Genomic DNA, 27,944 nt, shown 5'->3' on the forward strand with positions numbered 1-27,944 from the left:
CTGAAAGGATTTAATCACATCTGCTTCCAAGTGTTGCCAAACTGAATAACAGAGAGCACTTTTAACACAGTGTCTTTATGTTTTTGCGGAATTCACCATATTTAGCTCTTTTCATCTATTTTTTCTTTCTATTTCTTAATGGCAATTTTACATTGACTTTTGTCCACGTGTGTCTCCCTCCAGCTCTCTTTAGAAGAGAAAACAGAGGAGTGTGACCTGAAGGCACTTCTGAGGTGGAGAAGACTTTCCGATGAGTTGCAAAACTCAAAAGAGGAACTTCAGATCCTCAGGTGTGTGTCTTTATACAGAAACACTTTTTGGAGGGTAACTAAACAGCACCATGGCAAGAATCAAAGCCCTTACCTGAATTCAATTCATTGTGCATAGTCCACTTCTAACATGATGTGATGCCTTCAGACTTGGAATCTGTGGAATTTTCAAACAAACTGCTGTTTGGTTTCTGGCGATAGTATAAGACACCAGCTCTTATCACCAGGGATGATGCTCAAAACGAAGTTAATGTTTGTTGGCAAAATTAGGTTTTTAATTTTTTTAATTGATTCAGTTACCACCAATTTTTGCATCATGTTATGATTATGTTGACCGTAAACAGCTTGCTAAAATAAAAAATCCATATACCTTGAGATGAAAAAAAAAAAGAAAAGTTAAATGCATTTGCAATGAACAGATTCTTTACAGTGAATGTTATCTTCTATTTTCAGGCCAGACTGTGCCTAGATTTTTCTTAGTGTCTGCACATGCAGACGCACACATGAACGTAGAGTCTAGGCATTCCAGGGGTACAGGTGTGGCAGGTGTGGCAATAAAGTATATCCAGGTGTGCTGTACCGTCATGTCTTAGAAAAGCTCACATCACGAGGAAGGCAAGTGTGTGCAAACACATAAATTCAGACAGACGGACAGTGTGGGACCCACACCCTGCTTTATTTCATCCAGGGTGGAAGCAGAGTGTCATCGGGGGATTATAGCTGTAAACCCCAACAAGGGCTTAACCCCTTAGGTAATGAAAATGCTGGTGATTTCTCTGTGCATATTGCAGCTCTCATTAGACATTAAATCACTGGTGGTTACACTTGTGATATTTATGGATATTCACATTCACTTTAACAGTGAAATTCAGCCTGCTTCAAATACTTCATGTGATGTTAGTGATGTTCTTTATTGGTGAATTTACCTTTGTTTTTAAAACTTTTATGATTTAAATTGTTCCAGATCTTTAAGATTGCTGTCTGATAACGTCTATATTTGTGGCAGGCTTAAACAGCCATGGCTGTGAATTACAATGTACTTTAAAATAAGAAGCTGGCAGTGAGGGAAAGGGTTAAATATACATTGGAGAGTGGTGTCGGTCAGGGTGTTCCTCCACAAGACAGACACATGGGTTGTTACAGAGGATCAGGCTTAGGTTTCTCATCACCTGATGGGGTTACATCAACACATAAAACTTTTTACAGTATGTGCACACACACATGCACACATGCTTGCAAGCCTGGCTGCATGTTTTGACTGACTGCTACATGGAAACATGGTGTGTTGCATTTGTAGTGAAAAACACATTATTGTCAAAGTGGCAAATAACTCCAAAAGGATTGCCAAAGCAAGTTGGGGCATAAATGAACCCTGCTCACAGGCTTAATGATCTTAATGATTGAACACATTTAGTCTGTGTGACTTCTATAATGCGTCTGTTACTCTGCAAATGTGCTCCTGTTTGTGTTCCTTTATTTCTGTCAGCATGTACATTTTAGCAAAGCTAATTATTGTTTGTTTAATTTCAGCAGAGGCCCATTGTAATTATAGTGCATCTACGCATTTCATTATAACATTTTATCTTCTGAGTCTTTCCTATATAAAAACTCTTTATCAGCTTCCAGGGAAGAGCTAAGACATTCGCTGCCAGTTATGAGGTAAATGCAGTCATTGTTCATGTAGTTTGAGTTAACTGATTTGTAATGTTGAGTGCCTTTTAGTGCCCAGCAAGTCAGATAAAGCTGTGGACATTTGACGTGACACCATAGTGAAGAATGGAATTCAGCACACAGTATGCGTCGATGGAAAAATAAAGTTTTACGATAGTAAATGACTAATGACTCAGTTATTACAGTTGACGTGGAGCAGCTCTTCTAGTTTCACCTATAATTACTACTAAATTATAGTTATTTTTCCAGGGGAAATTTCCCATATAAAAATTAATTATAACAGTTTTTTTTAAAACAAACAGAGTTATTGAGTTTTTTGTTTTCCATATGAAAACTGTTGTCTGATGAAGTGCACAGCAGTCAAGATTAACCTTGATCTTTATTCTTGATCCTGAGGGTAATACAGGTGATGAAGAACCTGAAGTGTGGGGTTTTTTGAGGCCTTGACCACACTGCAGTCTTCATCAGTTTTCTCAGTGGACATTAAAATGACTCTGAACTCATCATCATTATTATAGAGTATGAATTGAATAACAATTCCTGAAAACTTGAAAACTGATAACTAACCCAAGGATGCTGCTGCGAGGCTTCTCACCATGTCCCCTTAAAGGTCCCATGTGACACAGATTTTTGTTTTCTTTAAACTGGCTCCCTGGGAAGTTTAAGGGTTCAATTTGAAATTTTGGTCATCACGGTTTGATGCCTCCACATATCAGTGAGCTACTACAACCACACATAACACCAAGATCTATTAGGTGTATTGGCTGTACCAAGATCCAAGTTAAAGATAAAAGGTGATTGTGCTTTTGAGGTTGTGGAACCTCATGAAGATCTGTGGACACTAATGATACCTTTAAAAAGTAACTTAGGAACCACCTCTGCCTCTGTCAGCTTGCCTTTATTGGTTTTTTTTTTAATCTATTTTTACAATTTTAGTTATTGTATCTTAGTCTGTACTGTAAAGCGCTTTATGAATTTTGTAGGGCCCTCAAAGTCCTGACACAGATCACTTTTTCATGTGGAATACACAACCTTTGTGCCCAAGCCCACATGTAACTTCATTTGCATTAGAACCACATGTACATAAACACTAACTCAGTGTCACAACACAGTGAAGACTCTCTGAGGATCTGCTGAAGGGAAGGAAAGGAAACCACAGTGGGATATATACAAAGAGATGTCCTCACCATACACAAATGCACACACAAAGGCTAAATGGTAGGTTGTTCTTTCCAAGTTCAGTAGGTCACAATTGACACCCCATGATCCAGCAGGGGCCCCAGTGGCCAGTGTTTATCAGTCCATTTCAGATGAGTTATATTTAGGGCAGCCTGGGCCAGACGCCATTCTCCCTGCTGATTTACTGGGCTGCTGGGAGCGCTGCTCTACCTTATCCGGTTTCCACAGTCAACCCAGTGTAATTTGTCAGGATATGGCTCACGGAGCTATAAACCTCTCGTGTGTGTATGTGTGTTCTCGTTTGACATTAAGTTCTGTCAGTAATAGCTCCTGATTTCCTCTCGCTTTTTCTCTCCCTTTCAATCTCAGACACACCCAGGTGTACGCACGGCTACGTTTGCACACACACACAGACAAACACCCCCCCTCTCACTGCCCTACAAGTCAGATAAGAACGCCATTTATTCTGAAATACATTTAGCTATTACAAGACGCTGAAGGCAGCAAGCACCGTTTCCTCCTAAAGTTTTAGTTAATCATCCCTGACAAAGAGAGGCAGCAAAACCCAGGGATTCACACATCCATAAATCCCTTATAAAGAAGGCTGAAGTCCCTTTGTTTAACATGACAGTGATGAATCAACATTTTTTTCTCTCCGTGGTCTGCTGCTAGTGTCTCTGACATAAGAAATGGTTACATTTTCCGTGGAAAGACAGTACATGTTCTGTCACTGTTTTCATCTTTTGTCCTAATCCTTCTTTTTCCTCTCAGACCCACAAACACATACACACAAGTTCCCAGGGGTACAGCACATCCCGCTGTCTTAAAAAGAGTCCATTTCATCTTATCGCAAGGAACAGACAGCCACAGGCTGAAATGGGCAGGTGACTGGACAGAGAGCAAGTTTTAAAAAAATTCAGTGTTTAAAGGAAAATGTTGATATAAAGGGACCACATATAAAACAAACACTATATTGCATATTTTAAGTTTTAACTTGTAGCCCGTTTGTTATACCCAAATGTGTTATTCATTAATATACAGTCACTGACAGACTGAGAATAATGAAAGTCTTTATTTCTGGAGAGTCAACATCATTAGTTTCATTTTCTGAGGCAGATTTTCCGAAATCAGGTCATTTCCATAGCGATTTCTCTCGCACAGCATTTATATGACATGCATACATCCACACAAGTGGGAACACGCCCTCAGATGCATGATGAAAGTGCTTGAAAGAATGACCAGTCGAATTTAGAAATTCCAGGAAGCTGATGACTTCCTCTCTCTCAGTACACTAAGCAAACCAAACATTCCTGTCTATCTTCTGCCCTTGATTTCTCCCACACCTCCTCCTTGTCTTGTCCTCAGCCCTAGTCTGCTTTACCCCCCTCTCTTCTGCATCCTGCCTTCCCTCTTCTGCTCACCATGCCTGGACAAACACTTGTGTAAATCAAATATTTGACCAACTTGTGGCTCCCTGCTTAAGCTCAAGTCAAAAAATTAAACAGTCACATGTGACTCTCTGTGCCTTTAGCCTTTCCAATCGTCCATGTACGTGTGCGTGTGTGTGTCTGGCCCTGTCACGAAGCAGTCCTGTGGAAAAGTGCAAGCCAGTGATGAAGGGTGTATTGATTGGTGGGCCAGGCGCCTGCCGTATCGACTTGGCAGGAGGGTGATCCTTCAAGGCCTTCCTATTGGCACACTGAGTTAATCTGCTCATCCTGATCAATACCAGCTAACTAAAACTATCATTGCACGGCATCCCATGTCAGGGATTTGTTTGTCTGGTTTTTTATTGGTTTTATGCGTGTTTGTTTGTGTGTTTTATGGAGGTTGAGGGGATGATTTGTATCTGCGTGACGGGGAAAATGAAACCCAGAGCGAGGCTCTATTGTGCTGGTAGTCAGGGGTGCTTTTTTTGTGCGCAAGTGTTATATGTTCGCTCCATGACTCACGGGCAGTAAAAGTTAGAGCACAGCACTGTGAGGTCATATAAACACTATAGTATGCTATTATAAATCCACAGTTTTATTTCCAGCCTGCCTCTGGCAAAGTGTGGCAACTTGGCAATGTGTTCACCATTGAGAAATGGCCTGAGCGGTGCCATTTAGTGTTGCTGACAGTGTACTCTTGCTCTGTTAAAATGGTGGTTTTCCTGCAACTAAAATGTCTGGAGAGCAAGATAAAATAAAAAGAAATGTGCTCCTGTTCTCCAACATCTCACTCTTGTTTTGCCTTCTAGTCTTGTCATGTACCTGTGCACAGTACTGCTGATGGTGTGTGCTGAAAATCTCGCTTTGTGTGCTGTACGTCCATCTCTTCACTTGTCCAGTCTTTCTGTGAGCAATCTTTTCTTCCCTGCTCTGTTTGCCCTCCTGCAGACCTAACATGGAGAAGACTGGTCAGGTCAGTGAATCTGGCTCCTCCACAGTTAAGCATGCCCTCAACCCTGAAAAGCCCTTCATGCAAGTCCACTACCTCAAGGTGAGACTAATGTCGTAGTAGGAAGGTAGGAAATGAACAAAGAAAGGAGGGAATGAATGAAGACAAATAAAAGAACCAGATCCAATCAAAGTATCGAATAAACTTATAGTATCTCTTTGGTTTTTTTTTTATTTCTGTGAGCTTTCTTGTTTGGTGCTATAGAAGTTTGTCTATAATTGATTGTTTGCATGTCTTACCCTTTGTCCAGGGCTACTTTCTCCTCAGGTTCTTGGCCAGTCAAGTGGGAGAGCAACAGTTTATTGAATTCTTCCAATTATTTGTGAAGAAATACCACGGCCATCTAATTTTGTCCCAGGTGAGGCTGGAAACATATCTCTGCTGCTACTTCAGAGGCTGCTGATAACATTTTAGCTCACGTGTGAACTATTTCACTCGACCCGTCTCTCCAGCACATTTGCTGCTTTTATAAATTATTGGGAGGTTGATGTAAACCTGATTGCCACATTGTTACAATAGCTTTCTCTCAAATTGATGATTGTACATCAACTGAGGCACATGTGTTTATTCTGGTGGGGCCACAAAGCTGAGTGATCCCACCTGGAACTGTGTGTGTGTGTGTGTGTGTGTGTGTGTGTGTGTGTGTGTGTGTGTGTGTGTGTGTGAGTGCGTGTGTGTGTGTGCGTGCATGCGTGCATATGAGTTCCACCTGGCTCCTGTTACTTCAGTCGCAGATTGAGTCTTCCCACTAAATAGAGGAAGTAACATAAACACTGTTTGACCTTGTACTCTTGACTTAAGATCAGGTATGCCTTTCTCTTTTCTTTTTGTCTTCCTCCCACATCTACCTAAACGACTCCATTTCTGCTTGTCTTTTTTTTTGTTCTGTTTTAAACAGGATTTCCTGCAAATGTTACTGATTAGCTTTCCCGACATGGAAAGGTATGTTGTTTGCTATGAGAACTCTCTGCAGTGTAATTCATGAATAATGTAAAGATGCATTAAAACCAATTTGGTTTGTACTATAGCAGGAGTAGTCTTAGTTTCTAGTTGCAGACAAATAAGAGATGTGGTTAAAGATTATTATTTTTTGTTTGTTTCAATGTAGCTTTTAAACTTTCAGTGGCAGATGTGATATGTTAATCGATTTCATGTGAAATGCGCTTGGTCCCACTGTGGAAATATGGCAAACTGAAGCATCCAACACCAGTTCTGTTAGGTGAACAGTCTCATTCACTCTCATATTCACTGAAGTGTAAAAGGATAACTGCTCCTCCTGCTCTCCTCCTCTCTAATTCTCTCTCACTCTCTCTGCACTCTCTTAATCATTCAACTTTCTTTTTCTGCCGATTGCCTCATTAACCTCTTCATGTGTCTTGTCCTGCTGGCACACGTTTTTTTCCTTGTCTGTCATTCACATGCTTTCTCCCATTATCAGCCCCTTCTTTTCTTAATCTTCTTTTCTCGAGCATCTATTTGTCGGCTCTCAGTGTTTTCTTTCTGCCTTCTCTGTCATGTGGAGTGTGCTGCCGCTGGACGAGAAGAGATTGATTGAATTAAACAGAGGGAGTTGGGCAGAGTCAATATTTGGATTTGATGCCTCTTTCAGTAAACAGCTCAGTGAAATAGAAGCGTTTAAGATTAGAATAGACAGTTGCTGCTCTGGGTCATGGCCAGTCTTTTCGTGATGTGAGGTCATGTATCCTTGGAACAGTGGCGTGCAGTGACTTTTACAGAAAGGCAACCAGAGACAATCCCAAACCTCTCACTCCCTGACCCCAAGCACACACAGAAATCAAAAACATACCATGCGCGTTGCCTGTATGCTGTATGCAGGAATTTTTCAAGCAATTCCTTTAGGAAATTAAGTAATCAAACACCTCATTGCACATAAAATTGTATTTTTGGACAAATTTTGCGTAAAGTATCAAAATTCAGAATAATTATTATGCAGAAAAATGTTCCCTATCAGTGTTAAATATCTTAAAAATACCGGTGCAGTGTTTAGTTGTTGGGCTCATTTTAAATATTTTATGTTCTGTTTAATATCCAGCATCATATTCTATAAATTATATATTTTGTAGTGGATATCCTTTCCTACATCTTGATAATAAAAAGTGTGTTAACATTTTGAGAGATTCAAAAGTAATTGGCCTAATTGACTGACAAGCAGTTTCATGGCCAGGTCATCCCAGTTTCCTCTACAAATTAAGCAGATAAAAAAATCTGGAGTTGATCCCAAGTTTAATTTGCATTTGGATCTGTTCATTAGAACTCTCATGGTGAGGTACAAGGAGTTGTAGATGTAAATGAAAGAGGCCATCATTTTGATAGTTAAAGATCACACTGCACTGGCCAGTAGCACCCAAAGCCCTCAAAGACAATGTAGGAAAGCTAAAGTGAATGCACATTCTCTCCTTGTTTTAAAAAAAGAAGCCCTTCATAACTTCTATGCAAGTCAAGAACACTCTTGAGTAAGTAGGTATATCATTGTTAAACCCACCGATCCATTTTGTTGGACTTATCCAGTTGAGGATCTCTTGGGGCTGGAGCCCAGCTGCCATAGGACGAGAGGGAGGGTACATCTTGGACAGGTCACTGATCTGTTGCAGGGCTAAGACATAAAGCCACAGAATCTCTGATTAATCTAAGATGCTGTGGGAGATAATGAGAGCAAACATGCAAACATCAGAACATGTGAAGCCCACATAAAAAGGTCCCAGCTCCCTGGTGGAATTGAATTAGTGTCGTCTTTTGTGTGGCAATGGTGACAATGGAAACCACTTATTACACTCAAGACGAGACTTTTCCAGAAAACATATAATAGAGCAAATTAAACCAATATTAACTTGTACCAAAATGATGGGAAATAAAAAGTATGGAGAAAGTAAGAAAAATAGCTTATGATCCAAAGCGTATCACATCATCTGTCAAACATGTTGGAAGCAATGTTATAGCATAGGCATGTATGGCTGCCAGTGGAACTGAGTCACTAGTGTTTATTGATGGCTGCTGAGAGAAGTAGGAGGATGAATTCTGGAGTGTACTGGGTTATACTTTCTGCTAAACTTCAATCAAACGCTGCAAAAACTTTACAGGACAAATGGAAAATGCCCCAAAACATTCTCCAAAAGCAACACAAGAGTTTATTAAGGCAAAGAAATTGGATATTTTTTAATGGACAAGTCAGTTGCCTGGTTTCAACCCAATAGAGCATGCTTTTCAGTTACTGAAGACAAAACTGAAGGCGAAGAGGCACACAAACAAGCAGCAACTGACGGTGGCCGCAGTAAAGGGCTAGCACAGCATCTCAAGGGAGGAAAAACAGCATTTGGCGACTTCCTGCAAATATTAAAACAGTCCTCACATTTAACATTTTCTAAGTCTTTCACATTACTTTACAATATGCAGTATTTTTGCTAAATCCTTTTAATTAACTCTGCACTATTTTTTTAAAATTTAAAATCCACAGTGGTGGTGTTCTGACCCCAAATACAACAAAATGTCATTGTCCAAAAACATATAGACTTAATTGTGTATTCTTACATGTCACTAAAAGGATGACTAATTAGTGAAACTAAAGTGAAGTTTACATTTTAGCGTCACAGAACGGAACAGGTAGATACATGCCTCATATGCTCTCGTGAGAGATGAAGCTTATTTCTCACTAGACCTATTATTAAGCATCATTTGATGAGTCATGTGGTATATTAAGTGTATTAACCTTTTGTTTGCCACACAAGAGAAGTATGCTGACATAATCCCATGTAATCCGACTTTGTGGGTTCTCACTGTTGGTGTGGCAGATGTTTAGTCTCTAGACTCTGTCTATAATTTCAATCATGCCAAGAGTTTAAATGCGCTTGTGATGAAGTCGCTCATCACATTCTTAATCCTTGGTTTTTAAGCAAGTTGATGTTTTATTTGGAGTATTGCTTCTTCTAATATGCTTTAAAGTGTAGTTTCTCAATACACCACTCTTTTAATTTGCCTAGAAATGCACTACATGAACTCTGCTAGTGTGCGGGAGCGAGGAGCTCAGCCTCAACCCTGCAGCAAAAAGCCAATTTAGTCACATGAGCAATGTTGAGAATTGGGTTGGTTGCTCGTTTTCAAGTTTGTCTCAAGGCCACAGATTGTTTTTGTTAGCATGTTATCTTTCTATCATTAACTTTGAGTTTAAACCACTGAGAATACATTTTGACTTTTACAAGTTGGAATAAGATTAAGGTGACTGAGCCTGATGAACTGAGTTTAAGATGAACTTAAATGGTCACTACAGGAGGTTAAACCCATTGTGACAATTATAATAGATTTACAAAATAGACCTATATACCTGTATACTTATACTGCACTGAAACCTTCAGAGTAGACAAGAGTGGAATTTTTTCTCTCTAAGCACAGGCGGGTAGGATTGATAGTGGGGTGAAGGGCATGCTATTTAGTTACTCTTCGACTCTTTGTGCACTTTGTGTGTATACTTGATGTATACTTTACAGTTTGCATAAATACACCAGGCTGAATGTGGGATGTTTGTTTGCATACACATTTGTCTTTGCAAGTCAGCCCGGTCACTGTGTGTGTTCTCTGTATGGTGTTTGACTATTTCCACATGCAAACCATCCAATTTGGCCTCCTTTCAACTACTCAGACATGCATATACATAGACTCTTTTTTTTTTTTGCATGTCCATATGTATAACTCCAATTCATTGTCTGCGCATGCCTCTTTTCTTGCCCATGTATAGGAAGGTGGGTGTGCCCCTTTTTTGTTTAAGGTGTTGGCCTAAATCTCAAGTCTGCCATAACCCTAACAGTATTTTCCCAGAACGATGTTTTTACAGTGCGTCTTGGGCAATAACAGTCATTGCTGTAATAATAGGAATAATACTAACACTTGTGCCATTGTGTTCCAGAAAAGGCCTCACCCTCAGTGCTATTTATGCTGACTGGCTCGATCAGCCGGGAATTCCAAAGGTACGAGAAGTCCTTCAGTATTTTTTTTTTTTTTTTTTTGGCTGAGTTTAAAATAATTAAATACCAGTTTATGAAAAAAACAAGGCAATTCCTCACTTTTAAGCCTGACTGGTCTTTAAGTAGATAAAAACTGTGTTGGAATTTGTTCTTCATTGTAATGTTTAAGATAAATCAGTATTACTTAGGCTTCACTGTACACAATAATGCAGTAATTTAGTCTTACTAATTGTTGTAATTGTGCTTACAGGGTAGCAATTCCCAGTGCATTGTTTTTCTTGTAGTCCACTGAAGGTTTCATTGTTTTAATGTTTTACAACCATTCTTACTACTCAGTAGTTAATGTTTACTTACTGTGGCAACAACCTGGCTGGCATTACCATGAACCGTAGAAAGACTGGTTCAATCCTGGTCACCCAGAGGTTTGTGAAGTCCCATTTTGAAGCCCTGGCTTTCACATTCTGGCAGCTGCCATCTTGGTTTTCTTTTAACCCCCAGATGTGTTTAGACAAGGTGATGGAGTTCTGAATTATGAGCAGCAGCCAGCAACATCCAGGAACCACTTTCCTCCATTGTCTCAAGTCTAATGGAAGCTTCTCGCGTTGCATCTGCCATATTGGTTGTGTCGCATCCAGTATGGCATGACACCACATGAGAAGAATAGCTTTAAAATGGCTACGCAGCAGGGAATGTTATCAGGATGTAGATGTCTTTATTTAACTACTATAGTTTAAATTGTGTACAGTAATTCAGAAACCGTTTGTTAAAAATGGCTTGTATTTAAATTGGTTATAAAAGGTTATGTATGTTAAGATTGTGACTGCTTTGCATTAAAGGTAGTTGCCAACCTTGCTCGGCTTCAACTAACACAAGTTACTGAACTGAGCACCTTGTGCAGTTATTAACAGCCTGACTAGGAGTGTGTACTCCACCAAGCAAGGTAGTTATCCAATGTTCCCTCTAAGCTGCGCACGTGCGCAATTGCGCACTGCTGGCATGGTCTCTGCGCACAGAAAATCTGTGTTGCGCACAAAAAAAATCTAACCTGATTTGAAATTAAAATTAATACTTTAACAATTCTGTTTTGCAGTGTTAGTCAGTAGGTGACTGGCTGCTCCTGTATGGGATTAGAACGATTCCACCTTATCCCATAGTCCAGCCAATGATGCGATTTACATTCGTATATACGCAGCTAATCAACGTCGTTGACAGGCTATGACAGCGTACTTATGTGCCGACATCGGTGTTTTAGCGAGCAAAGCGGCGTGGCTGATGTGGAGTGAAGCCACGTTAATGAAACGTGTACAACCATTAGAGAGGTGAGCAGGACAGACGGAACAATTACGGAAAAAGTGTGGACTTTATACCAGTTTTTAAATTGTTTTGATAGGCCATGTAAAACCAGTGTTATGATTACAAATATATGCAATGTTTGGTTTTCTTCCTGAATACTATCGTTGTTTATACTTACTGCGGGAAGAAACGGTAAAACGGCGTTTTATAAGGAAAAAGGCTCGAAAGCGCTCTCCGCCTGTGAGCAAAAACAAACTCCTCCCACCTTTCCTATTCGTCCAAAAAAGTACCATGTCGACCAATCAAAAAATGATATGGCAACATGACATCTAGTTGTTACGAAACTGGGGGAAGTTTTAGGAGTGACGGCGGTGCTTTGAGATGTGAGTGATTTGAGACGTTTAGCGCAAATCTTGTGTAGTTAGTGTGTAGTGTAGTCAATAGTTTTGTTGTGTGTGTCAGAACAATGAGACGACTGCTGAATGTTACAGGTGTTACAGGAGTGATACATCTGCTGTTGTCAGGCCTGCAGGTATCAGGCTGCTGTTCTACTTTATCTAATAGTGGACAGAAATTATTTTTTGGAGTGGCACAAATAATTTCTGTGGCATCAGATTTGATGCAGAACAGCTGATTGTTCTGTAAATAGTTTGAAATGTTTATTTAAAAATGCCTTGGCTGCATTAAAAAAAAATAGCTGCAAAAAAACTTTGTTGTTTGCCAAACTGAGTTACTTTTTTAAAGAAGTAACTATATAATTAATTGCCCAGCATTGATCATTATATACTGTATACTGTATTTTGCAGACAGAGAGCTACAGACTCTCTCCCAGACCACAGACTCATAATGCAAGTCAGAGCTTTTTTTAAAAAGAAAGAAAGTTGTGTTTTCAAAATTGGAGTTCAAGTTATTTTTACTTCCAATAGTGTTAACATACTACACAGGTCATGAACAAGATTTTTTTTTTTACATTTTCATTGTAAGTGGGCTAAAGCAGTTAATTAAAAGTAGTCTAACATAAATGTAAATGCTGTAATTTGATTATCTTAATAAACCATGTAACTTGGATGGATTCAATGCTGGCGTGACCACATTGCACACGTCTGATGTCGCTCACAGTGGTCCAAGGGATCGCTCAGGGAGTTTGTGTGTTCGCTCAGACACATGAAAAATTAGAGGGAACATTGGTTATAACCCCCAAAATAGTCATAATGCTAACCTTAGCTTTAACACAGGATTTCACAAACCAGTTTTTAACGTCATGGTGGTCACATCCATCTTTAAGTTATATTTAGCCATTGCAAGACTGCTACTGTATTTTGGTGAGGTGAGCCAAGCCTATATCTGCTCTCTCAAAGGGTCACAAATACTAGGATTGCTCAGACAGTCAATCCACTCCAACAGCTTCTTCAATTCTGCCATCTCCATGGTTACTGATCTTAATTACCACTGTGCATGTGTGCAGTTTTTAGTGTCTGTTCCTGTGTCTGGGAGCCTTCACCTTCTGGATGCGATGATGTAACTTGAGTCTTCCAGGGGCCTCTCAGGGTGGAAAGGACAGTGCGGAGGGAGTGCTCCGCTGTTTTTTCACACCCGATTGGGTGAAAGCTGATTGTTTTTGCAGAGGCTTTTTTTGTGTTTGATGTGCCAGTCAGAGCGCTGGCTAATAAGATCAGCCCGATCGATTGAAACCTTTCACAAATGCAAGTGCTTGTGCATTATGTACTCTGGACACAAACACATTTTTAAAATCTCACATGCTGCCTCTCTTTCTCCTCTCTGCCTCCTTTGCTCTTGAATGTGCTTGAATTGAAGAAAGACAGGAAATGATTTGGCCTAATAATAAACAATGACATCCACCAATCCTGTGCTGAACGATGGAGAATGAGAAGGCCAGTGTCGGTTTATTTTAGACCTCAAGAGTTCCCATTGGGATTATGATGTAGCATGGAATATTTTGTTGATTCATTGATTCACCAGAGCTTTTAGCTCCTTCTTCTACTTAAACTACACCTATATGATAATGTTTATTTTTGTATTAATTACCAGTTGTCATATACTGATTTAAGTGCTGCTGATTTACCTAGTACATAATTGATGCTTTTTGTTCTTCCTGGCAGGTATTAGATTTAGATTTCCTAAACCTAAAAATCTTTAAAAGAGCAAAATGAAACTCTGGGATTTGACAAAGAAAATAGTACCAATACCTAGAGCTCTGTCTTTGTAAAAATTTGCTGTCATACTGCAATACAGCAACACGTATATGTTTTGTAGCAATAAAACTTAATTAAGACAAATATCCTGAAGGTGTTCACCAAATAAGTTTGATTTTCAGTCTAATTTTTAAAATATATATAAAAATATAAAAAGGTATTTTTTCCCTTCCTGGTTTAATTTTAATTTGTTAATGTTAATTTGTTTAATTTGTCTAAATTGTAATATTAGACAAAAATAACCCGAGTACACATGAAATGGAGTTTTTAAATGATGATTTCATTTATTAAGGGAAAAAAGCTATCCAAACTTACGTGAAAAAGTAATCGCCCCCTAAACCTAATAACTAGTTGTGCCGTCGTTGGCAGCAAAAACTGCAATTAGGTGTTTGTGATAACTGGCAATGAGTCTTTCACATCACCGTGGACGAATTTCGGCCCACTCTTTTTTGCTGAATTGTTGCAGTTCAGCCACATCGGAGGTTTTTTTTGAGTTTGAACAATCTGTTATAGGTCAAGCTAATGATGCTTAATCAGATTTAAGTTCAGACTTTGACCATGTACACACACACATATATATATATATATATATGTATATATATATATATATATATATATATATTCATTTATTTTTAACCATTCAGAGGTGTGTTTTGAATCATTGTCTCCATAATGAACTGATGGCTGGACATTCTCTTTCAGGACTTTTTAGTAGAGAGCAGAATTAATGGATGTTGTAACCCTTTCCAGACTGATACATGTCAATGGCTTTGTTTTTTTTTATCCTTGAATTGTGGCATGATGTGTTGCAGCTTGTAGCTAAGTGATTTTTTTTTGTATTCAACAGGTCTCACAGTAATCAGGTCTAGGTGTGGGTCGTGAAATTAAACTCACCTTTCCAAAAGTAGTTAATCCATCCTACAAACATCTCAAACATACGTGTGACAAATATGGGAAAAACTAAGAAATCAGGAATGTGGCAAATATTTTTTGACACAACTGAGCTTCATATTAACATATCCGGATATAAATACACTTCCTCTAATCATATCCGGATATAAATACACTTCCTCTAATCATATCCGGATGTGTTCAGATCCGGAGCTTTACAGTTGGAAATACTGGATGTATTCACGTTATTTATCAAATGAAAAGACTGCTGTGAAGAACTTGAAGTATATCCAAGCAAAGACATTTCAAGTAAAATATGGTTAAAGCAAAAATACCAAAGCATGAAAGGATCTGAGAAACAAAGACAAAGACGTCACCATTTACGAGTATGAAATGAATGAGAGGCACTTAAGGGTGAAAGAGATGCAACTTGTGAACTTCTACACGCAGTCAAATATCGATTCACTAAAGAGACTAGAGAGACACCACAGAGACGCAGGCGCAGGACGAGAGAGTTGGAGAGAGACAAAGGTCTTGCTATTCAGGGAATGGCAGTGGAGATCTAGGCAGCAAGAGTTATGTGTGGTATCCTGTTACACAATGGCAATTTAGTACTTCAACACTCACTACATTCTACACTACCCACTCTCAAAACCTCCCTCTCTCTGTACCTCTCTGTGTCTCTCCATCCTTGCCTTGTACACACACCTTCATGCTATTTCTGCTTGAGCAGCAGACACTTTTGTATAATACTTTTAGAGAAGTACGCAGGCATCCAGTTATAGTATTGAACTTTGTGTGTGTGTGTGTGGCTATGGTAACACTAATACCTGAAACACAGCGCGGCTCTGTGTGTGTGCGTGGGAACGTCTGTGGAGTGCATATCGTGGATTGAGGCTGAGGATGAGGTGAATATCGTGTGTCGCTGCTGCCTGTGTGTGTGAGTGAGCTGTGTGACATTGTGAACACCTTGCTTCCACGCACTCCTGTCTGTCTCCTTCTTTTTCCCCACTCCACGTACACACCCGCAGGCACACGTGTACACATAGCATCATCGCTCTGGTGCGTGATTCACGTCACTTGAGCAGCGGCTTTGCTGAGGGCTTAAATAAGGTGAGAGAGTAAGGGCTGTGGGTGCGTAGGTGTTTGCTTGCATGAATGACTGTGTGTAATGGTGGAGGACTAAGGTGACTATCAGTCCTGTAGTTGCTTGTAAGTCAGGTGATCCCCCCTCCCCCCTCCTTTTCGTACGCCACCTCCTCCTCTTTACTCCTTTCTCTCATCCTCCGGAGTCAAGTTGCGAGTTTCCGTCAGAGGAACAAGTGATAGCGCTCCCACCTCTTCCCTCTCCTCCCACCTCTCTTCTCTCTCCCTCCCCTTCCTGCTTTGCTCTCTCTCTCTCTCTCTCCTTCTCTGCCTCTGCAAAGCATTCCACTCTGTCCTGATCACTTGCCCCCGGCTCACTGCTTTCCCTTCTTCTCTCTCGTTCAGTGGCTGTATGAAAGGAGCGCCGTGTGGTCGCAGGCAAGGCTGGTGGAAGAAGTCAAAGCAGAGGTAGGCACTCTCTCTCTCTCTCTTTCTTTCCTCCTCTTCTTTCTTTCCCTGTCCCTTCCTCTCATCTTCAGGGAGTGGCAAGGAAGCACTCAGATTTTCAAATATTGCACCTTAGATTGCTTGATATGATTGTCACCTGATTCCCATCAGCCTCATTTCCTTCAGTGTGTTACTCTGCCACTGTTTCTCTTTACTTGCTTTGTTTTTCTACCATCTGGTTGTGTCCTCCGCTTCACAGGGATTGATACCATCTCTTATCTCTACCTCTCTTGCGCTCCCTTTACCTCTCTTTTTCTCATCTGCTCACTTTCGTTTCAGTCTCTCCCTCTGTCTGTCCCTGAGTGAAGTGCGGCACACAGCGCTCTACATCTGTTGCGTGTCATTCTGTGCTGCCTATCAGATTTCCCGTAAAGCTCTCATCTTGTTCTTAATTGCTTTGCCTGTATTTTCCAGTTCTCCCAGTTGTATCTCTGTAAAAAGTAATTATTTGTATTTTAACTACCTTAAAACAGGAACTGTGCTTAAGCGACTGCACTGTAGACGTGATTAATTTACTTTACATACTTTACATTTACTTTACATACTTTTTGGGAACTTGACTTTTCCTGTAGTCGTGTGTTTCTGTGAATTCATGTGGAACAAAAGGAACCAATGTTGGTAGATATGACTTTGGCCTTGATTGTGATTGGCTGTTGCACTTCAGGCTCTGTTACAACAACATACTTTCACTAGAACTCTTTTGTCTCAGCCACTTGTTTGGGTTGGAGCACGAGTGAGCTCTGAATAACTGAAATCAGTGTGAGCCTGTGAGAAGGAAGGAGCTGTAGACTGTTATATATTATTGTGCCTGTCATGCTAATGGCTTGTTAACCTTACTTTTTTTTCATGGAGATTTGATTTGGTTTACATTTACTTCTTGCTATTTACTCTTTTCTCTACTGTACACCCCTTCTTTCTCTCTCTCTCTCTCTGTCTGTGTCATCATTACACCCTGTCATAATTTCTTCTGCGGTTGTCCCCTTTTTTCCTGATTCTCCTTCACGCTCTCTTCCCTCTCACTCAAACCCTGCTACTTTGCTGTCTCCACTTGTCTACCTTTACACGCTCTTCTTTTTCCCGCTTTCATCCCCCCAATTCTCCCTCCTGCAGGTTATAAAATGGATCCTCCTCAGTCAGAGTCATCACGGGAAGAGCAGAAAGCGGAAGAGAATGGAGCCCAAGGTGAACTACAAAGAGGTAGGAATCACTCTGCTGTATTAAAAACTCCATCTACCTTCACTCTGCTCTACTTCTAACTCTTGGACATGTCCCCTAGCTTGTTTGAAAGCCTCTTTCATTCTAACCACCTTGATTTTTTTTTTCCACTTAAAGTAGCTGATCGTTACAGTATTTTTTGTTTGTCTGAAAACACAATTATCCCTAATTCTGTTTATGTGTTACGTCTGTGAGGACAGTCTGCCCTGTACTTGTTTAAGTCTGTGTTTATGTTGTGTCCTCTGTCTACATATTTAACCTTTTAAGAGCTTGTATACATCACATAGCATGTGTGTGGCCTTGGTAAGTGTGTGTGCGTGTGTGTGGGTAGGTGTCTGTGTTTCTCTCAGGGAGGTGGACATCATTGCGCTTTTTTGACATTGAGGAGATACTTTCTGACGTGGAACTTTCCTTTGCAAACAGTTTTCTTCTCATTTACCAGCAAATAAAATGGTAAAAATTCCATTAAAAACAATCCAAAAATGATACTTTAGCCCGTGTGAGTATGTGTAGTGTTAATTAGGAATCTCTGGAGACGGCTAATCCCCTCCACCCACTAATTGACACATGCACTTGCACACGCCTGCATCATTAATGAACACACACTGATCTATAAGCCACAGAGGGCCAGAAGTCATTAGCGAGAGTGGAGCAGCTTTTATATATCACTCGCAATATGTTCAGATGTTGTACACTGTAGGAAACATTTGCAAAGCTACTCATCTTTTTCTACAATGTATTTTATGTCATGAATAAATTAGGTGCCCCTGGAGTCTTTGAGTAAAATTTTGGAGGAGGAAATAAAACACTGCTCTTTACATCCACTTTATTTCTAGGGTTTCACATTTTCTCTCTTTGTACTGCTGCTTTCAGTGAAAGCAGGGGTATACATATTTAAGGTGTGCCTAAAAGTTTATTTTAAATAAGATCTCATGTTGGAGCATGACCTTTTTTCTGGATTCGATTAGCTTCAGCTCCTTTCAATTCCTGTGTTGTAATTTGGAGCACACGTGAATGAAATGTCAGAGCGGCCCCTACCCCCACCCCCTCCTCCCTTCAACCCACCTGATACCTATCGTCTGGCTTATTTACAACATACGCACACACATATATATACACAAATACACTTAGTTCTATGGGGCAGCAAAAGGGACTGTTCCTGTGGGGTGGGGGCAGAGAGTGCTGAAATCAGCCTCATGAAAGAATAGCCAATTACTGTCCACTTGGCCGTGCACAATAGTGAGAAAGAGGAGGGAGGGACGGATGGACGGACGGATGGAGCGAGGGAGCAGGGGGGATATAGGGGCAGGGGTGTGGGAGGTCAGCGTTTGAAGTTACACCATAAAAGCCATCCTGAAAGGAAACACGGAGTGACCCCTCCCCCCCAATCCATCCACTCCTCTCCCCTCTCTCCCCTGCGGCCCGGCCCTCTCCTCTTCTCCTCCCCTGCATCTCCCTCCCCTCCCTTTGTTTCAGCGAACAGAGTGCCCCATGGACCAACCAGGTGTATTTTATATTACTCCTTCATGTACTTCAAACGCCAAACAGCCCAATTTCTCGTCACCCCCTCTCCTCTTGATCTACTACTCCTTCTTTCCTTTTCCCTCCATCTATCAGCCTGTTGTAAGGCTATAAATCACCTTGCAGATCTGATCAGCAAAGGTAAAGAGAAAAACCAAAGGTAGGAGCATAAAACGCCAGAGACGGGAAGGCAAGAGAAGACTGACTTAAATAGCTGAGGTGAATCAGTGATGAGGCTATGATTGGATCATTAGATGGAAAATTGTAAACACTTGATATCACTGTTTTGAATTCTGTATCTCCTGTGGTTTCTTTTGGATCAATTCAGCTGAAACTTAAACTTAAAATAGATCTAAGCCACAAAATGATGAGCTTCAGTCGAAAATGACAAAGGGAGGGGAAATGGGAGATGCTACTTGAGACAAGAGGGGGGATAGGTGATGGCATGACTGTACAGAAAGAGGACAGCCACGGGAATAAAAGGTTAAAAGAAAAAGTAGAGCACAAGGGGAAAACAAATTGGTAAAACAGGATTTTTGGACCTCAAGCTGGCGCTAGACTAGCGGTGGATTAGAGGTTGATGATTGTGGAATCCAGTACGGTAATGAATCCGCTGCAGACATTTGAGGAAATGAGGACCAGAGTGGATATTTGAAAAGATGAAGCACACATGTGTGGATACATATTGCAGCATTGGTCAGTTGTTGTAGAGGTGGTTAGGAAGAAAGAGAAGAAAAAGTGAGGGGGGCAAGAGAAAAGGTAGGATATTTAGTGGGGAGGAATCAGGCTGAGCCAGTGTTTAGCACTAATGACATCAGGGATGATTAGGGAATATACACACATTTATGCACCGACACAAATCTATAGGTTCATAAAGTGCATGAGCCAGACACCCCCTGCAGAGCAGCCCGAGATCTGGTCAATTTAATAGAGCCAAAGTTTATTACCAACTTCCCCTCGTCTTTGTTTCTGTGTAACGTTATTGATTTACAAGCATCTCGGTGTGCACACCGAGCATTTTCCTTGTCCACACGTGTAAGTTGTGCGCGCACGTGTGATATGTGTGCATGTGTCCAGCGTGCGTGGAGAGGTCTGAAGAGGGATATTAGTCACGCCCGTGTGGTAATGGGCCTCATTTTGCTCTCATTTTCATCTGTGGTCTCCGTAATGAGGGGGTCCATCTGCCCCTGCTGATCAAGACAGGAAACCCTGTAGGGGAATTTTGTGAATAACTGGAGATCTTGGCCAACTATTTTGGCAAAAACCTGCTTGTCTGTTCTGATTGTGCAGTTAGTAATTTGTAATTGATCTGGTACTTTATCATCAACTAGCTTCCATATTAAATAGCTGGGAAATGGTCAGTGGGCATCGTAACAGACCAAAGCTTATCCTAAAACCTCAGTGCAGCCTTGTTAGCTGTATGGAACTTCATGGAAAAAGTGGCTTGTGGAAATTACTTGTGGGTTTAATGGCAGGCAAGTTACAATAACATTTTAAAACTCCTATAATGGGGTTAAATTAAAATCTGGGTGTTTAATATTGCTAATGTTGATCAAGTAAACAACCTCCACACTTTAGGCTTTTTTAAGGTACTTTTGTACTTGAATACAATGTATTAGTTCAGTTTGTCCTGCTGTATTTAGCGCAGATGTGATAAGGTTCTGTATATAGAGCATGTTTACATAGCTCCTTCTCCGGATAAACATATCTGGGAAATTGTGTAATCCTGAATTCTTTTCATTCCAGCTGAAATTGTTTTAGACCACACTATTTTTAATTCCAAACTGCACACCTTTGTGAATGTAAGCGTGCACGAGTCTTCTGTCAATGAGATCAATTAGATTTTATTGTCCCAAACATTGTGATTTTAGTCATAATTAACTGAGGACTTCTAATCATTTCATTTAAATTGTATGATTCCACATTTTCACCATGCTTTGTTTTTTGTGGGTTTTTTTTTTTAACCCCACACAAAAAGATTTTTAGCCTTGTAGTATTTATTGCACGGTTTGCCATATGATTATACACACAGAGTCTCTGCAGGCTCAGAGTGATAATGTATGTAAGAACAGGGACATCTTTCTCTGGGCCACAGATGCAGCAGAATACGCTGACAATGAATCAGCTTCCATCTCAGTGTCACTCCGTCACCTCATTTGCACCTACACGCCAGTGTGCATCTTCCTGGTTAATGACACGAGTTACTATGGAAACACGCATCATCAAGTTTGTGTTTGTTGCCATGGAAATGTCAACAACAACAGGTTTAGAAGAACATCCTGTCTTGCAACAGCACTTCGGTGGTTAAAGTGTACCCTCTTGAAACAGAAGGAGGGCAGTTGACTTAGACCTTGTCACACGGGCTGGCATTATCACAATATTCAGCAGCTGCAGATTATATATTTTGTGAGAAATTATTGATAACTTTAACTTTATACTGCATGCCTTCTAGGTTAAAATTTTAAAGATACGCATGTCCAGTGTGGAAATTAAATTCTACTTCCGTTTGCTCTAGAGCAGTTACTAAACGGACCTTGCAGTGCTGGTATGCCGCAAGGACATATATGTTGGCTTCTATTTTAGGAGACAATTTAAACCCGTGAATAAATGAACTGAGTTTGAGTGGTGACTGAAATCTCTTGTGTTGTAATGAGGTGCGATGTTGATTGATGTTGGTTCGACAGGGGAAGTAGTAGTGGTTATAACAGGGGCCCCTGTTGGAGAGTAAACAATAGGAAGGCCATGATCAAAAGCCTCTTCAGTTGGGTGGGGTTTGCAGGTGGTGCACATTACCCTTTCATAGTGGGCTTCTGTAAGTAGCAGATGGGAAACACGAGAGAGAGCAATGTGGAAATAGTTTCAATCAGTGTTATTTGGTACTTCTTCATGACTTTGATTATTGTAAACATAGCTGAGGAGTGGGAGATGTTCCCACATAAAAGACAGACAGAATTTAATCCTTAGCCCGTGTTTTGCAAACAAAGACTTAAATGTTTTGCGTGTGCATGTGTAAAAATTGCAGGAAAGTCTTAAGAAGGAAGTCCGAGACGCACGTATGCCCGAAAGCCTTGTATTTATTTTTCTCTCCTTCTGAATCTATGTCTTCCTCTTCTTGCCGTTGTTTAGAGTTTGACCAGTAGCCATGAAATAAAGCATATCCGTTTAGTAATGGTGTTTTTCATGGCATCTGTGTTGCTGTTTTCTTCAATAAGACGTCACTGCTTCAAATTGCACTCAGCCATAATTGGCGATCTGAACTCCGCCCCTGTGTACTGTTGACAAGGACACATCTGGTTTTCCCTCGTTTTTGTTTTCCAGTCTCCAGTATGCTTCACTCCTGGTTTATTCGGCCTTTTCCTTTACTCTTTATATCAGTCTTTTTTCCCCCTTTCTAACTCTGTCTCACTCTTTCTGTGTGTGTCTTTCTCTCTGTGATTTATTGGCAATGAATCAGGGATGAGGGAGTATGCCGGAGGAGAGATGGGAACATTCAGGGAAATGGCTGTTTCCGGCCAGACTTCACATCAGGATGGGAAAGTGTATGTGCATGTTTGTGTGTGTGTGTGTGTGTGTGTGTGTGTGTGTGTGTGTGTGTGTGTGTGTGTGTGTGTGTGTGTGTGTGTGTGTGTGTGGACGGGTATTAACATCTTCATGGGGACCAAAAATTGGTAGTTTACTATACTTGTGGGGACAAACAGCCCTTGTGGGGACCAAAATCCCGGTCCCCACGAGTTTGAAGGCATTTTTGAGCCTCAAAATGTGGTTTTAGTGTCAGGGTTACAATTAGGTTATGGTTAGGTTTAGGGTAAGGGTCAGGGTTAGGCATTCATTTTTGATGGTTAGGGTTAGGGTAAGGGGCTAGGGAAAGCATTGTGTCAATGAAATGTCCCCACAAGGATATAAATACACACATGTGTGTGTGTGTTGTGTGTGTGTGTGTGTGTGTGTGTGTGTGTGTGTTTCTTCGTCATCACCAACTGGGGATCAGTGAAGGGCTGCTTTCTGGCTCTGTCCGCTTTCGTGTAACAGCCCATTACATGAAAGCGGGCAGCCCACTGTTTTTAAATAAAATCCCGATGAAGCTTTTAACACACACAGGAGCACATGTGAGTTTTTGGAAAACATTGCATCCTTCCTTTTCGATAATACATTGAATAAAAAATGACCTTTGGCTGTGGTTGTGATTTTATGATGATTAGTTCTACTTTTCTTATTGAACAATCATGTTATAGTCAGTGTTGGTGTGATGGGAGGTTGAAGGCTGAGGTTTTGTTCAAATTATAGATTGTTATAGTTTGCGAGTGGCTGTTGGCTGATGCCAGGTCACAAAGACGGTGGCAGAGGTGGTGATCACTTTGATTGCTAGCTGCAGTCGCATGTGTTTGGACGTTGACTTGTCTGCAAACACTTGCCGTTTACTTCCCAAGTAGTAGTGAAACTCGGGAGTGCGACGTAAACCAGAAATGGAGACCTTTCACCTTCAAAGTAAGAGCTGTGTCTTACTGCTGCAATAACAACACACTTTTAAAAGTTTTTATATTTAAAAGTTTTAAAACTTTTACTTTGTCAGTGAACCTTCTCCATTTCTGACTTGCATCATAGCAATCTGCTACCAACCAAAGCAGTCATGAGGATGTTTTCTGTGCAGCGTCCTTTACCTCTTTGCTACCAGTTTCACACTAGTGACAGCCACACGTTGGTGGCTGCCACTCACCGTTCTCTAGGCCTGCATGAATGGAGCTTTAGCAATGCATCTCATTACAGTAACTGGCAGTACCAACTCACAACTGTTTGAACAATACAACATTTCCCTTTAAACTGGTGGTCTCCAGGCCTGTGTTACTGAGGTCAAAGCTTAGATTTTTTTGTAAATATGATGTACAGATTGTCTGGACTCTTGGGTGTTATATAAAGAGTTCAGGGAGGCGGGAAGCAGAGTTTAAATAAGGATGCAATGTGCAGTCTTCTAAGGCAGTTAATCTGAATTTGAAGTTTCATGCACAAGGTGTTTAATATGAAAAACAAAATTCTTGTATTTCTCTTCAGTAGGAGCACCGCAACCAGTGGATTCAGTCATAATCACTTGTTTATTTTAAGCTTTATTTTCTTGAACATTGACATGTGATTTCCGGTTACTGAACCGTAGCAAACCATCTCCACAGTGCAGAGCTTTGTGGGTGTAGTGAGATAGGTGCCTGCAAACCAGAGGGGATTATCTTTGCTTATTAGCTGTGTTTTATCATCTGCATCCATTTATTCTTATGCTGTTAGTAATACATCTTTTGCCTTACACTATTTGAACTTGTGTTGATAGAAATGGAGATGCCCTCTAAGTTTTTTCTAGCCATGTGAGTCTTTGGCACTACATATTTACATATTTCACAAAATGCACAAACACTGTACACCTGCATATCTAATCTATGTGTGACTGAACAATGATAAGTAGCCAAAAATTAAATAAACACGAGATAAAATGGGCAGATATATGGACTTTATTCTCCCCACTCTGAGCTTTTAGTTTTCTGTTTCCAGAAACTGTAGAGAAGTATGAGTACACAGAGTCATTTACTGTCTGCTCAACATATACAAATAACACATTAACCACCTGAAAGACACAATGGCACATATAATGTAGCTACAGATAGGGAGTGAGGGTGAGTCCAGGACATGTTGAGACAATGGAGCACGAGCAAAACAACAGATCAATAAAAGTATCTTTACAGCTTTGTCATCTTCTGCAGTATCTGTTGTGCAAAGTGCTGACCAGGAAGGACAGATTGTGTGGGAATTGAGGGATCAGCGGCAAACAACTGCTCTTTGATTCACTGTTCTCTCACAATTGCTTTGCATCAATAAGCTGTTGATCCACCGTGACCTTCCGTGGAAACTTCTCAGTCTAGTTTGTGCTTAATTCAATGAATAAATAGTTAGGGATGAAGTAGTTTCATGACAGACCTGATGTCATAATCCATAAATCCAGTAAATGCTTCCTATAATGAGTTTAACTCACGGTGCAGCATAATTGGATAATACTGTATGAAATGACACGCAAAGTCTGTAAAAGTTACACCCAGTTTTCCACTTTCTCCTGCAGTCATGCTGAAAATAGTTTTTCCTAGTGACAGATAGCAAAAAGCTAGACAAAAATAAAGTGAGAGGAGATAATTAAAATTTATCAAGGTTGCAAGTGTTAGTGATGGGAAGACTTATGTTTAGAGTCGGGCGAAGTGGAGATGGCTCCATTTGTGTTGCGTTAATGAGGGAGAGACAGAAAGAAAGTGAGAGGGATAGAGTGCCAGTGCGTATTTGTCTCATTTATCATTCAGCTGCGTTTCTGTTTTCGGGGTCATTTGAAGCTCACTGGCGCCCTCGTCTCATCCAGAGTTCCCCACCATCTGTGTTTGTGCATTCGTGTATGTGATGTATATATATATATGTGTGTGTGTGTGTGTGTGTGTGTGTGTGTGTGTGTGTGAAGTTGGTTAACAGTAAAGGAGTAGGGCATATAGAGATCAGCAGTCAGGGCTGACGATGTTGACAAGCTGTTTTATGCCGGTTGTTGCTGCTCAGAGATACCACTGCAAATGGGTGTTTATGTGCACCTGTCCATACACACACACATTAGTAATACTGTCTTTGTGTGCATCCTCTAGCCTTGTACAACTTGCAGCTAAAAGCTTAATCCCAATCCATTTAAAACCAGAACTTAACCTTCAAAAAACCTTTTAAATACATGTCAGAAAGTGAGGATGAGCCAAAATGTTCGAACTTTCCAAATGTGTCCTCACCTCAAGGTCTCAAATTCAATTTGGTCTGCATAAATATTGACATACGTGGACACAGGCACACACGCGGACACACAAATATAGAAATGTACGAGAAGGCAAAGAGTTTTGCTGAAGAACAGTGGGGTTGGCGTAAAGAGTAGTTGTATAGAACGAGAGTAGCTCCAATAGGCTTTTCACTGAAGTGGTCAAAAGCAAAAAAAAGTACACACACACACACATACACATGCATTCTGAATCCCAGAAGCATTTGAGTGTCATTAAAGTGCAGCTGTGTTTGTCTTTCCAGCACACATGGAAAACACATCAGGGACAGACGAAGCGAGAGAGATCAGCCTTCTGAATATGTCTGCCACAATACGTAGAAACAGAGCACCACACTTTGTCACTGGCACAGATGCCCATCGTTCATTTTGGAGTCCGTTCAAACACAAATGTAGACATTTGAGTATAATGCAGTGCTATAAAACGCAGTGTAGCGCAGAGGTCGCGATGTTAAAGCTGGCGACATTTCAGCCAGACATTTAGTGTAGAGTCATGTTTAATATTGGGCTGGGCTGTAAAATGGAAGTAGCTTTTTAGTGGTGGGAAATGAATCAATGCTTTTCGCATAAAATCTGATTTAGGCGTCACCTCGGTGTTTTCATTGCCCGCATCGTTTAGGAAACAGCGCGCAATGTGGTGTTTGTGTGTCTGTGTGTGCACATATGAACGCGGAGTGATGAGTGCTACAACATCTGTCTTTCCTGGTAATGACTGGGGAGACTACAGCGCCTTCGGGCATCCCCGACACATTTAGTGGCGTTAAGAAAAAAAAAACTGCTCACACACAAACATTCACACATGTACACAAAGTAATGTCAGCTGTATGCTACTAGATCCAATGATTACAGAAATCCCTGTGAATGAGTGCAATAATATTACTCAAATATTTGACACTTAAGTGTCTGATGTGCGGGTGCTGTCTGAGAGAAACCCTGGCTCATAATCCCCTGTTCTTCATTTGTTGGGGTTACGCTTATTCACTCCATGTGAGTGGGTGTATGTGCTAATGGCCGCATTGGCTTTCCTTTAACGTTAGAGACATTTTAAAACTGTTTGAGAAGCAGAGACAGATCCATCACCTAACTATGACTTCACTAAGAGGCTTGTTGCCAGAAACCCCCGTTTTACAAATTTTATGGCCCCCCCTTTGAGACCCATTGAGGTACCTCTGTGGGGTATCCTTTAAGTGTCTGGCACCAGGATTGGATTGGAGTCTGGGGCGTTTGTTGGTTGGGTCCGTGCTTTGTGCTCTTTGTCGTGTTCGCCGTTGTGTGTGGTAGCTGGTTGGATTGTCCCGTTAGGATGGCTGCTGCCATTGGGGAGTGTCGTTACCATGGAAGTGCATGGTTGGTCTGGAGCAATGTTGTGCTGGGTGGTACATCTCAAAGTAACATCAAGAACATTTCATCGTAACAAGATAATCAATGTTATTCACTTCACCTGTTAGTGGTTTAACTGCTCATCAGTGGAGACAGATTAAATATGTATTTTCACACCACTCATTTTCTGAAATATGAGTCAGGTTTTTCCAATAAATCATCCAATAAAACCCCAAAAAAACAGGGTGTCTTCTATCTGTTAATTTTGCCTAACCCACAGTTTTAAAAATATTTCTTTCGCACAGGACAAGGAAAAGCTGAAGATCATCACAATTAAGAATTTGGAACAAGGGGCCTGCTGGGAATTATTGACATTTTTAGGTCTGGTTTTAGCTCTTGAAATGTTCTCATAACAAAATGTCACAGACACCATCGATTCTTGCCCTGTTAAGAAGAAATAAATGCAATAAAACAGTAGAAGAAAAATATTCAAAAACAAAACAATAATTTTGTTGACATGTCAAGTTATAAAAAAAAA

At 40.6% G+C, this 27,944-nt stretch overlaps 1 protein-coding gene across 2 annotated transcripts in view; it reads left to right on the forward strand.

Annotated features, from left to right (window-relative positions):
* Positions 1-27,944, forward strand: part of aopep (aminopeptidase O (putative)) — a 95,640-nt gene that overhangs the window by 34,760 nt on the left and 32,936 nt on the right. For both annotated transcript variants that reach the window (XM_063490435.1, XM_063490436.1), the window contains exons 8-14: positions 184-290; positions 5,498-5,600; positions 5,809-5,916; positions 6,457-6,500; positions 10,474-10,534; positions 16,420-16,482; positions 17,632-17,718. In XM_063490435.1, the coding sequence (XP_063346505.1) occupies positions 184-290; positions 5,498-5,600; positions 5,809-5,916; positions 6,457-6,500; positions 10,474-10,534; positions 16,420-16,482; positions 17,632-17,718 (573 nt within the window). The remainder of the gene's footprint in view (positions 1-183; positions 291-5,497; positions 5,601-5,808; positions 5,917-6,456; positions 6,501-10,473; positions 10,535-16,419; positions 16,483-17,631; positions 17,719-27,944) is intronic.

The sequence above is a fragment of the Pelmatolapia mariae genome, linkage group LG12, assembly GCF_036321145.2.
Source record: "Pelmatolapia mariae isolate MD_Pm_ZW linkage group LG12, Pm_UMD_F_2, whole genome shotgun sequence".
In the NCBI taxonomy this organism is placed as follows: domain Eukaryota; kingdom Metazoa; phylum Chordata; class Actinopteri; order Cichliformes; family Cichlidae; genus Pelmatolapia; species Pelmatolapia mariae.